Source organism: Leguminivora glycinivorella, chromosome 18 (assembly GCF_023078275.1).
Source record: "Leguminivora glycinivorella isolate SPB_JAAS2020 chromosome 18, LegGlyc_1.1, whole genome shotgun sequence".
In the NCBI taxonomy this organism is placed as follows: Eukaryota; Metazoa; Arthropoda; class Insecta; order Lepidoptera; family Tortricidae; genus Leguminivora; species Leguminivora glycinivorella.
In genome coordinates, this window is record NC_062988.1 from 18,513,226 (window position 1) to 18,525,795 (window position 12,570).

Below are 12,570 nucleotides of genomic sequence, written 5' to 3' on the forward strand. Positions count from 1 at the left end.
TCATACTATATAGAAGTTGCAACGGAATTTACTTTTGTACTAATGTGTGCACGAAATGAGTAGTGATTGTATAATTATAATTTAAACAAAATGTGATATTATAATTAAGTTTTTGTGTTCCGTTTGAGAGCTGGATGTGTGCTTCTCAAGTAGTGGGTTATTCTGTAAATATTGTTAACATTACATCATACAACTGTCTTTCTTATTGCAATAAAATGCTGTTATTCTTTTCTTACCTGTATGTAAGCTCTCATTTTAATTTTGAAAAGGATTTAGAATCTCTTTTCATGTAGCCAATTTTACTTGTGTATATTTGTTTGAAGTATGTTTCATCCGAAACTACAGGATGTTAGGTTTAATGAAATTGTTACCTGTTCTAGTTAGCTTTTGCTCAAACTATTTTTAATAAAAATTGGTAAATTAAAAAATATGGTTTTCTTTTATTGCACGCATGCCTTTGTTTCTTCTATTTTCTGTTAAATTAAGAATTACATAACATGATTTGTTTCCTTTAGATTTTAATTTGTAAATAAAGTTCACAATGATATATCAGTGTTTTATTTCTGAATTACTGTTATATAAATCCCTTATTTCAGTACATGGTGTTTTTTATACGCACTAGTGCGAGAAGTGGTTCATTATATGTCAGGACTTCGGAGGGCCATCTGTACTGAAAAACGTCGTACGATACACGTGCGAAAAGGAAATTTGTAACTCGTGTCTATTTAAAACACTCCCCTTGGTAGTGTTTTAATTTATCGCCACTCGTTTCGAACTTCCTTTTTTTCGCACTTGTATCGTAATGTACTATTATTTCAATTACTGATGCAAAGACATTATATTTCCCATTATAAAATCTAATATAATAAAGTATCAGTTTAAGGGCTAAATAAGTAACAAAATAGTAAATTGATTACATTTATTAACAACAAAATTAAATATTTGCCTACACATCTAACAAAGTTTACAAGGTACAATTATGAGGCCACCTAGGGAAGGGTAGAGTATCCTTAATATTAGGCACACCACACACACTCTGCAGGAGTCTCTCCAGTCCCAGACCGAAGCCCCCAGTGGGGATGTTGCCAAACTTTCGCAGTTCCAAGTACCACTCTAGGCTGTCGGAGGGAAGTTTGGATTTTAGTTTGTCGTAGTTGTCCTCTCTGAGGCTGCCACCTACTAGCTCCCCTGTTATTGATGTAAGGAGATCCAATGCATCAACCTGCAATAAAAATGAATTATAGCTTATCAACAATTAGTGCAATAGAAACATGATTATAACCATGGTACAATCATGGGACTAGAATTGGTAGAAAATTCACTTTTATGCCTCTTAACACATTAACTGCAGAGGTCTTTAGACCTCGTACAAAGTATGGTTATTTACGAGCTACGTTAATTGCCGCAGCGAAGGTGTTAAGGGCCCTCTTCCAGTTATCCTTAGTGCAATAATTATAAACCAGACAATGATAAATTTCAGTGCTTGAATAGTTTAAAATGAGTGCAAGACAATTTATTCAAATAACTTAGTAAAGAAATTTTGTTTTAGACTCAGAATATACCTTGCTTGGGTCATCTTCACATTCCTTCATGTAGAACGATTTCAAATCCTTAGGCCATCTCACCACAAACACCGGTACACCATTGCAGCAGTCTACCAATGCCAGCTCTTGCTCCTTATTTATACCTTCCTCCGTAACACTCATTCCTTTCTTCTCTAATAATATTCTTGCCTCATCATAACTCACTGTTATAAACTCTTTGTCTAACCAAAAGGTGCTTTATTCTCTTTGTCAAGAGAATACAAGTCTGCTTCATTAGTGTCTCTAGTCTTTCTAAATACATACTTGAGTAACTCTTCTATATGTGACTGAAGATCTTTAATGTTATCACAGAATGCTATTTCTCCCTCCAACATGTAGAATTCTGACAAATGCAGCCGGGATCTGGAGTTCTCTGCTCGAAATGTTGGTCCTAGCGTGTAAACATTCCCCATGCCTCTGCATACCGCTTCTAAATGCAACTGGCCTGATACTGTCAGAAATGTCTTAGTACCAAAGTAAACAGTGTCTTTATCTCTCCCCTCCTGCATCATTGCTTTAACCGTTTCCTCATTATCTGGCTGAACCTTGAACACTTCGCCTGCCCCTTCACAATCATTTGAAGTTAACATGGGAGTATGAACATGCATGTAGTCTTTAGATGTGTAGAAGTCATGTATGTGCCTGGTGACAGCGTTGCGGACTCGTAAGATCGAGGATGTGTAGTTGGTGCGCGCTCGTAGGTGCATGAATTGGCGGATGTACTCAGGGGGATGGGTGGTGCGCGGGTTGAAGGGGTAGCCATCGGCCACTACGCACTCCCCGAGGACCTTAACACTGTCGGCTGCGAGCTCAAGCTGTCCCCGCGGGCTGCAGGACAGCTTGCCAGTGATGTGTACCGAGCTGCCGTACGTCAGCGCTTCTGTTTTCAACTTTTTCGGTATTACGATTTGTAGTCTTTTAGCGCTGGAGCCATCCGTTACATCAGCAAATATTAACTCCTTTTGCACTCGGAGGTTCTTCACCCACCCCTAGAAATATAAAACTTTAGTATTACACATAATTAAATAAATTACAACAATTTATATATTGTTTCTAACCTTGACTTCGGCAAGTTCTCCAACATTCGCTTTCTCTAAAACGGAAGCAATCGCAGTGTAGTGTCTAGAACTATTTGAAACTTTGGAGAGGTTTCTCAGTATGAGCAGGTTTTTAAACGACATTTTCTGTTATAATTTTCATAACGATTAACAAATTAGAAAATCCTGAACTTTGCAGGTTGTGTGATCAGCTGTCAATGTCAAGTGTCAGTGTTTATCAGTCTGGGCATAGACATTTTTTTAAAGTTAGATTACACGATCATACAAATGCGTTAGATTTTAGATTCAACCGTAAAAAATCGTATAACGGTTTTTTGTCCAATGGACAGCATTAACCATAGGGCGGTTCATGTCAGTGTACGTCACGCAGGTGGCTCATTTTGTGCTATCTGTGAATCTGTCATTTGCAGGGGTCTGACACCTTAGTTCCATTACTATGGTATTGGCGCTGTTGTCGTGTCACTTATTAGCGAATCTGTGGTCTTACTGCTGTCAAAAGTGTCAAAGTAAATTTTAAAACTTTTCTTCCGCTGTCGGTTTGTGATCATCGAGTCGAGCACTGGTTATCTTGGTTTCTCCTCCCGTCTTGGTTGAGTTGAGTTCCTCTAGAAGCCTTCTCCTCTGATTTGCATAACGATATAGTGTCTTCCTGTAGCGGCCGAGCTCTGACTACCGAATATGGCACCGGTAAGGTGTTGTGTTCTCGGTTGTGACTCTACCAGTGAAACACAAAGACTATTTTGCATGCCCATGAATGATAATTTGCGCAATTTGTGGATGTCGTTACTAGTACCAGTTAGTTCGTATTTACTGGGACTTTCAAAGGGACAGTTAATGACTAAACGTGTTTGTGAAAAACATTTTGACAAAACACAATTTAGCCAAGGGACCCGAATTCGCTATTCTTACCCTTGCCTTTTTACGGAAAAGGAAATTCTACATGGTGTACCTCTCTCTTGCGAAGGTAAGTTTCTTTTTACAGAAAGTTTGCACATACTTATAGCGTGGTATTTTTTTTACATTTGTCAAGTTAATTAACACCTGTAAAGTTTACGCAACTCGTATAATCTTTTGCGTGGTGTTTAATTATACTACTGAATGTAATAAGTTACTATTAATAAGCTTGGCAATAAATTCCTATTATGCATTTCAGAGTACAATGTTCTTAAAGAACATAACTACTGTTTGAATCAAGAAGAAGGGGATGACACCACAGTACAAGAGCCAGTTACGCTAATGGGCATGTCAGGTAAGAAAACAATTGGAAGATTTAATAAAATCAATATATTATTCTATACACACCAACTGTTTGATCTGAATATGGGGTCCACGCAGAGCAAGGCACATCATGAGGCAATTTCCTAGGGCGGCAAACATGCTATGTAGACATGCCTCGGCTAAGAGGTGAGCACATTTTGCTCGGCTGAGCAACCCGCCTTCCCCGAGGAACTTCTACATTGGACATTTGCACAATGCTTCATGATGTGCCTCTCTTTAAGTGAATGCGGTTTTTCTACAATAATTACATACTACCTTTTTTGCAGGTCTTGTTCACCTGCAAGAACATCTTTATGCACTACCTTCGCCAAGTCAAACAGATGTCAGATCAAAGTCTATGGACAAAGGTTTGTTACAGAATATTTTTATATTGGCTGGGGTGACATTTTGCAACTCAATTACGAAGCATAGTTTCCACTGATTTAGCTAAAACTTTGCACACAAATGTATATCATGTGACAATAATATAATATTGACTTGGAAGATGGTCATAGAACCCAGGCTAAGTTTGGTCTTGTTTGATTTGTCTTTAAAAAAGTAAAGTCAGCAATAAAGGGTTGTATCAAAAATGATGATTTTTGTTAAAAAAAAATATTCCTTTACTTATTTCTGCAATTTTCAGTTCCATAAACAGGTGAAACGTGTTTCTGTGACTCTAGTGTTTCAATAAGCAATACATTTATTTTGCAGCGGATGTCCTTCCAGAAGAACTTCAAAACCCAGTTCCTTCAACATCAGCGCTGCCGACAGCTACTGAGAATCATGGCATCATAGGTCAGTAGTCATCATCCTCCTTGCGTTATCCCGAGATTTGCCACGGCCCATGGGAGCCTGGGGTCCGCTTTGACAACTAATCCCAGGATTTGGCGTAGGCACTAGTTTTTACGAACGCGACTGCCATCTGACCTTCCAACCCGAAGGGTAAACTAGACCTTATTGGAATCAGTCTGGTTTCCTCACGATGTTTTTCTTCACCGAAAAGCAAGGGTCACAGGTCATCAATTTGGAGACATACCATGAATAAAAATAATACATATCACCTCTAATATTGGTCATAAAAATGACCTGAAGGTGTGTATATAAGTAATTTGTTTTTTATCTTTAGCGACTACATATTTTTATTAGTTGTTAGATGTCTAAAGGTGTTAAATAATAGAAGACATTTGACGACCGGCCTGGCGCAGTCGGTAGTGACCCTGCCTGCTGCGCCGCGGTCCCGTGTTCGAATCCCGGTAAGGGCATTTATTTGTGTGATGAGCACAGATATTTGTTCCTGAGTCATGGATGTTTTCTATGTATATAAGTATTTATATATTATATATATCGTTGTCTGAGTACCTGCAACACAAGCCTTCTTGAGCTTACCGTGGGGCTCAGTCAATCTGTGTAAGAATGTCCTATGATATTTAATTTAATTTGATATTTAATTTAAAGTCAGCAGTAACTTTATCTATATAGAGGTACAACTAAAGTGAAGGAATGATAAGAAAACTAAGAAGAAATCAGAAGTTTGTGTACATAATTACATGTCTTGTTGAATGTACAGTATGTATGCACAGTAGGGTTGCAAATAGAAAAAAAGACAAATGTTTTTTTCAGAATTATGAAAAAAACCGAACACCATGTTTTTTTTTCTAAATATGGTTTGTTTTTGAGATGAACAAATAATTCGACAATAACGGTTATTCGTGACTTGTAACGTGTTTCAATAACAATAACGTACATTTTAATTCGATTAACATTCAGTATACAAACGTTTATTGGGGAATCCCCGAGCCTGCGTGCAGCGTGGAGAGGCGGTGGTGTTGCCAACAGTAAATAGTGATAACTATAGGTACCAACTACAGATTTCGTAAATGTTACTTTTATAAAATCAGAACTTAAAGTTATTTGATTAAATTCGTTTAATAGTTAACATTAAGTCTAACATATAAAAGTATTAACTGTTTTGCAAATTTTGAGATTTCGTACTTTAGGGAAAAAAACACACTCCAGAAAAAAAACTGGTTTATTTCACGGTTTTTTTTTATATTTTTTTTCAAGCCAGAAAAAAAACCGTTTTTTTGCAACCCTAATGCACAGACATTGTAGGTTTTAGGTATGAAGTACCAAATGTAAAAAGTTGAAACTTTATACTTGTCTACAAGACAACCACTTATGAACAAAAGCTGTAGGTGTAACTAGCTCGTAACACATAAAAAAAAGTTTTAACTTTTCGATTACTTTTATTTCCTCCTTTTTTTAAACAAGTGATATTAATATTTTCTGTAAAGATGGGTCTTAGTTGATAGAATATGGACTAATAATTTCAAAAAAATTGTTTTGGTTGTTTCTGAGAAAATCATTATTTTCTTAAAACCGTATAAGTGATATACCTAAGTCAGAAACTGCCAAGCATAAACTACAATCAAAGGTCGCAAATGTATGAAAGGCCGACTACTTATAGCCTTTATTTTGCAGGGGATGTCCTTCCAGAAGAACTTCAAAACCCGCCAGTTCCTTCAACGTCTGCGCTGCCGGCAGCTACCGGGAAACATGACATCATAGGTCAGTAGTGTTTCCTTAAAATTGAATTTGGAGACATTCCAACCATGAATAAAAATAATACATACTACCCCTAATATTGGTCATAAGTTATGGCCTGAAGGTGGGTATCTGGGTATATAAAAAAATTGTTTAACATCATTAGTAACTACATATTTTTATTATTTGTTAGTATTTCTCTACTAGTTAAAGGTAAAAAATACCTACTTAGTATCTCAGAGTATGTAAAAGTATAAGTACAGAAGACTCAATGTCAACGGACTGCGTGCAACATTGAGTTCTATTACATAGCGAGAAGGTCGTCAAACTTTGTTGGCCGCGTACTGTCGGCCGCTGGAATGTATGAAAGAAATGCGGAGCGAGCCGCTCCTGCTAGTATCAATATTATGATTACGACACAAACATGTATACACATATGTATATTGTGTGACAATAATATAATATTATGAAATCTGACAATGGACCTGGAAGATGGCCATAGGACCTGGGCCAAGTGTGATCTTGTTTGATTTGTCTTGGCAAATACTTTTCTTAAAAAACCGGCCAAGAGCGTGTCGGACCACGCTCAGTGTAGGGTTCCGTAGTTTTCCGTATTTTTCTCAAAAATTACTGAACCTATCAAGTTCAAAACAATTTTCCTAGAAAGTACTTATAAAGTTCTACTTTTGTGATTTTTTTCATATTTTTTAAACATATGGTTCAAAAGTTAGGTAGTTCCGAAAATAATAATATTATCAAAAAACGATCTTAGAAAACCCTTATTCATTTTTAAATACCTATCCAAAAATATATCACACGTTGGGGTTGGAACGAAAAAAAATATCAGCCCCCACTTTACATGTAGGGGGGGTACCCTAATAAAACATATTTTTCCATTTTTTATTTTTGCACTTTGTTGGCGTGATTGATATACATATTGGTACCAAATTTCAGCTTTCTAGTGCTAACGGTTTCTGAGATTATCCGCGGACGGACGGACGGACGGACAGACAGACATGGCGAAACTATAAGGGTTCCTAGTTGACTACGGAACCCTAAAAAGTAAAGTCAGCAATAAAAGCTTGTATCAAAAATGATGTTTATTGTTTAAAAAGAATATTACTTTATTTCTGGAAACTTCAGTTTCATAAACATGTGAAACATGTTGCTGTGACTCTAGTGTTTCAATAAGCAATAAATTTATTTTGCAGCGGATGTCTCTCCAGAAGAACTTCAAAACCCAGTTCCTTCAACATCAGCGCTGCCAACATCTACCGGGAATCATGGCATCATAGGTCAGTAGTATTCCCTTAAAATTAAATTTGGAGACATACTATAAATAAAAATAATACATATTACCTCTAATATTGGTCATAAAAATGACCTGAAGGTGGGTATATAAGTTTTTAATTAAATAATTCCAAATTCTTAATTAATTGTAATTTGTTTCTTATCTTTAGCAACTACATATTTTTGTTAGTTGTTGGATGTCTAAAGGTGTTTAGGTGTTAATTAAATAATAGAAGACATTTAAGGCCAGCAGTCATTTTATCTATATACAACTAACGTGGAAGATTGATAAGAAAACTAATTTAGAAATCAGAAATTAGCGTACATCATTACATGTCTTGTTAGAATGTACAGTATGCCTCTATGAAGTACCAAATGCAAAAAGATGTGTAAATTCCGCAATGTTGTTATTTCAAGGACAAATTATCTCAACATATAAGAATATTTTTATAGAGTTATAATATTATGTAAACTTTGCAGATGATGCTGTCTCACCTGAACATCCCAGATTAGTTCCTGCCAAACGTAAAATTCAAGGTTTGTATTGACTTTTAAATTTTTCGTTTAACTAACTGGAGAAAGTTTCTATAATTATTGTTAACATAAACCTTATGTACCTACTGAAAAATATAAGTAACTCCAAATCACATAATGGTAAGCATTCGTAGTTAGAGGGGGGTATCCACTATGGAATCGTGTTCAAGAGAAACCACACTACACTATAGCATACTGAGACTTATAATTATGACATTTATGTCCTGTGTAAAATTTTACTTACACTCATATTTTTTGTTTGCAGGAATTTCTTGCACAAGGAAACCACTACAAGACATTAGCCATGAATACAACGTCAAAGTTACAAGTCAACGCAGTGCGGCACCCCGCACCGTTCCTAAAGGTATGTCCTGATACTTAAAACTTTCTCTTAATGATTATTAACGGCAAAATCATTTTCGTGCAATAACAGCTTTCATGTATTGTACCATTTCTGATTCAGTATTAAGTAAGCTATTATCCTGGAAGTTGGCCACTTTAATTTCTATACATTTTTTTTTTTCACCAAAGGCGATTGAACTTGCAGAAAATGTTAGTCTAAGAGTTATTTTTTTTAATCAAGGCCTAATTACAAAAAAAAATGCAGTGATTGTGATGAGATGTTAATGTCAGTTAGTTAGAAGCACTATTTGGGAATAGTTTTCAAAAAACAGAACATACAAATCTTTTTATTTGTGGCCTCTACGATCATTAGAGTGAAATTGGAAATCAAAAAACCTAAAATTTTTAAGTGTGAAAATTTCGAAAACCAGGCGACTTTTACTAAACCTTTACATCGATTTTCTGGACCAGTATGAAGTGCCCTCTTGGTGGTAAAAAGGTTTTCCATTAATTAGCGGGCACCCTGTATTTTGATAAGGTTTAATAAAAAAATACTAGTTTTTTTTTCATGCGAAATAAATCAGCACGCAATGTAGGTTAGGTATTATTACTACTTTATTTTGTTCAATATGTCGTAGGAGTCAGTTGACAGTGAGCCTTCTGTACTTGTACTTTTATTATATTCTGTGATAATATTAAAAAAAAACACTATTATATATCCTCAGAATACAAAACTATACTTTTAGACTACTTGAAAAAAAAGAACAAATCTAAAAATATTCAATAAAATAAATTGATTTGTTCCCCAGTTGAATACTTTTAGAATTTATTTGTTTTTCAACAAACGATACAGACCTCTTATTTAAAAAAAAAAACTAGGCAGTACTATTCTTATATTTTCAATGTTATTTCAGGCACTTCAACCATGAAACAATTAAGTGCAAAAACGCGGCGCTTCATAAGGCAGACTACGAAAATTGCCGTAGACAGTGTTGGTCAAACTGCAGCGCAAAGGTTAAAAAATGCACATGAACTTGCTAGCCAAGATATTATGTTGAATTTTGAATCCCTCAACAAAAAAGCCAGGAACTTTTTATTATTGCAATTAAGACTTGCAAGGGAGAACAAGATGGCAAGAACGTATTCAGAAGAAGATAAATTATTTGCGCTCACTTTGCTGAAACAAAGCCCCAAAGGATACAAGCTGTTGGAAAATATTTTTGCCTTACCATCAAAGAGAACTTTAGCAAGAATGGCAGAAAAAATTGTCTTCGAATGTGGAATAAATGAAAATGTTTTCAATTACATCAAACACAGCACTAAAAAATGGGACACCAAGAAAAGATTGTGCTCGTTGGTGTTTGATGAAGTGGCTTTGACGCCACATCTCATATACAATGAGAGTAAAGATGTTATAAACGGGTTTGAAGAAATAGCTGAAGAGCGCAAACAAAAATTTGCCGACCATGCCTTGGTTTTTATGGTCAGAGGCATTTGCTCATCATGGAGACAAAGCATTGCCTACTATTTTTGTGCTGGAACTGTTTCTGCGCCAGAGTTGGAGAAAATCTTCAAACAAATAATTCCAAGGCTTTCTGAGGCTGGCTTGAAACCTGTTGCCCTGGTATGTGACCAGGGTTCAACGTTTAGATCATGCTTCAAAAACCTTAAAGCTACAACAGCACGGTTACAAACTCCGGATCAAAGACCATACGGTAAGTTTTACTTTAAAATGGCGCTGTTTTACTTTTGACTCATGTGATAACCGGATGTAACAGATGATCCCTCTTCACTTCATTGTAATTAAAACTGGGCTTAACTCTTCGTCTGTGTTTGATAAGGATTTTAACATATGGCGTTGGACTTTAAAAAAATTATGTCAAAGTTAATTATTTTATGGCAATTTAATGACGGAAACAGACGACGGGTTAATTATCCGACGGTAAAAATCACGCTTCCCGTCGCTAGTGACGTAGATACTTATAACCTATACTCTGAAATTCTTATTTGACTTCAATAATGACGAAAAAACGTCAATAATGACATTTGGCGTGGGCAGTGTTTTCCCAATTATATTGTTCTTATGTGATAGTTCATAATTGTTTAATAATATAAGACAGGACGACGCAATTACGCTTCGAAATATTCCTTTGATTGTGATAATAAGTGCGTAAGCACTTATTTGCAAACATTCGAGATTAAAGTCTACTTGATGTCTTGACTCTCGCACTAGGTACATTTATTTATTTATTTATGTATATGTGTATTTTATTCATATATATGTATTATACTAATATATATGTAGGTTTACTTATTGTATTTGTGTATGTTTATTTTATAATAGTAGGTATCGACTTGTATTTAATCGTTAAAATCTCATACTGGCTTTATAATCTTGTGCACCAAACTAACTATCTCTGTTTTGCCCAATGGTTGACTGGTAGAGAATGCCTTAAGGCGTTAAGTCCGCCATTTGTACTTTTTATTGATAATTTGTGCAATAAAGTTGAAATAAATAAATAAATAAATTAGGAATATTTTAGTTCGTACAATGATTAATACTATTCTCCTTATTTTTCAGATACAGTGCATGTGGCTGGACATGACTTGTTTATGTTTCACGATCCGCCGCATTTGTTAAAATCCATCAGGAACAATTTCATGGATAAGGATATTGTCTTTGAAGGGAAAAGGGCTTCATGGAAAGACATTTTGTATGTGTACGATACGGATATGCAAGCAGGCCACACCAGAGCGCTTCCAGCATTAACGGCAGAACACGTAGAACCGAAGAGAATTAAAAAGATGAAGGTGAAAATGGCCGCTCAAGTATTAAGCGCCCGAACTGCTGCCATGCTCAATTATACAGCCAGTATTCGTAAGTTTGCCAAATTATATCTAAGTTTCACGAAATAGGGTCCGCTTTGACGACTAATCCCAAGATTCAGCGTAGGTACTAGTTTTACGAAAGCGACTGCCATCTAACCTTCTAACCCGAAGGGTAACTAGGCCTTATTGGAATTAGTCCGGTTTCCTCACGATATTTTCCTTCGCCGACAAGCGACTAGCAAATATCAAATGACATTTCGCAACATAAGTTTAGAAAAACTCACTCAAATATAATATATAATTATATTAAGTACGAATATGAATATTTTCCCCTCACTAGCTCGGAAACACGTGTTTTGTCCTTTAATACCAGCGGGTAAAAATGCATTTTATCCACTAGTGGGTAAAGTAATTTACCTTGAATAAAGTTAAATTAACTGCTTTAAAATTGATAAAAGTAGGTGAATCTAGTAATAAAGATGATTTACCACCTGTGGAACTACTGGAAGCAGTGATAAACGCATTTTTTGCGTTGTAGTTTCTTCACTGTAGCGAGGGGAAAAGTTTTGTTACACCCGGGTGCAAATGTATTTTACTTCTCGTGTGTTAAGAAACTCGCAAGTTCAGGATTCTATTCTCGAACCACTCGCTTCGCTCGTGGTTCAACTATAGAATCCTTTCACTTGCTCGTTTTTCAATTCCACACTCGGCGTTAAAATACAACTTTGCCCCTTTGTATAACAAATAACTATTATATAATTAATGAATTAATAGTCAAAATAAATAAAGAGAATAATAAAATCATGTTTAATTTTTCAGACGAACGAATGAATATGCCGATGGAGACCATGCAGACTACAGCTGAAGCTGTAACCTTTTTTGACGAACTGTTTGACTCTGTGAATGGATCACCAGGGCAAGGAAAAGGCAAACTTCGATGCGCTGTCAAAGCAAATTCAGATCATATAGAATTTTGGGAAAGAGCGTTACACATATTACAAAATATAACGTTCATAGACGAGAATAGTAAGCTGGCTAAACGGTTTCTTCAACCAAGACAAGTGAGAGTTCCTTGCTTAGAAGGGTGGATCACGACGTTGAATAGTTTTCTGGGCCTATCCAAATTTCTATTT

The 12,570-nt window shown here is 35.8% G+C and overlaps 1 protein-coding gene across 1 annotated transcript; it reads right to left on the reverse strand.

Annotated features, from left to right (window-relative positions):
* Positions 1-887: 887 nt before the first annotated feature.
* Positions 888-2,977, reverse strand: LOC125235814 (probable asparagine--tRNA ligase, mitochondrial). The gene is given in 4 exon segments (XM_048142402.1): positions 888-1,222; positions 1,563-1,774; positions 1,777-2,572; positions 2,642-2,977. Coding segments are annotated over 4 exon segments (1,389 nt in total). The 5' UTR covers positions 2,765-2,977; the 3' UTR covers positions 888-964.
* Positions 2,978-12,570: the final 9,593 nt, after the last annotated feature.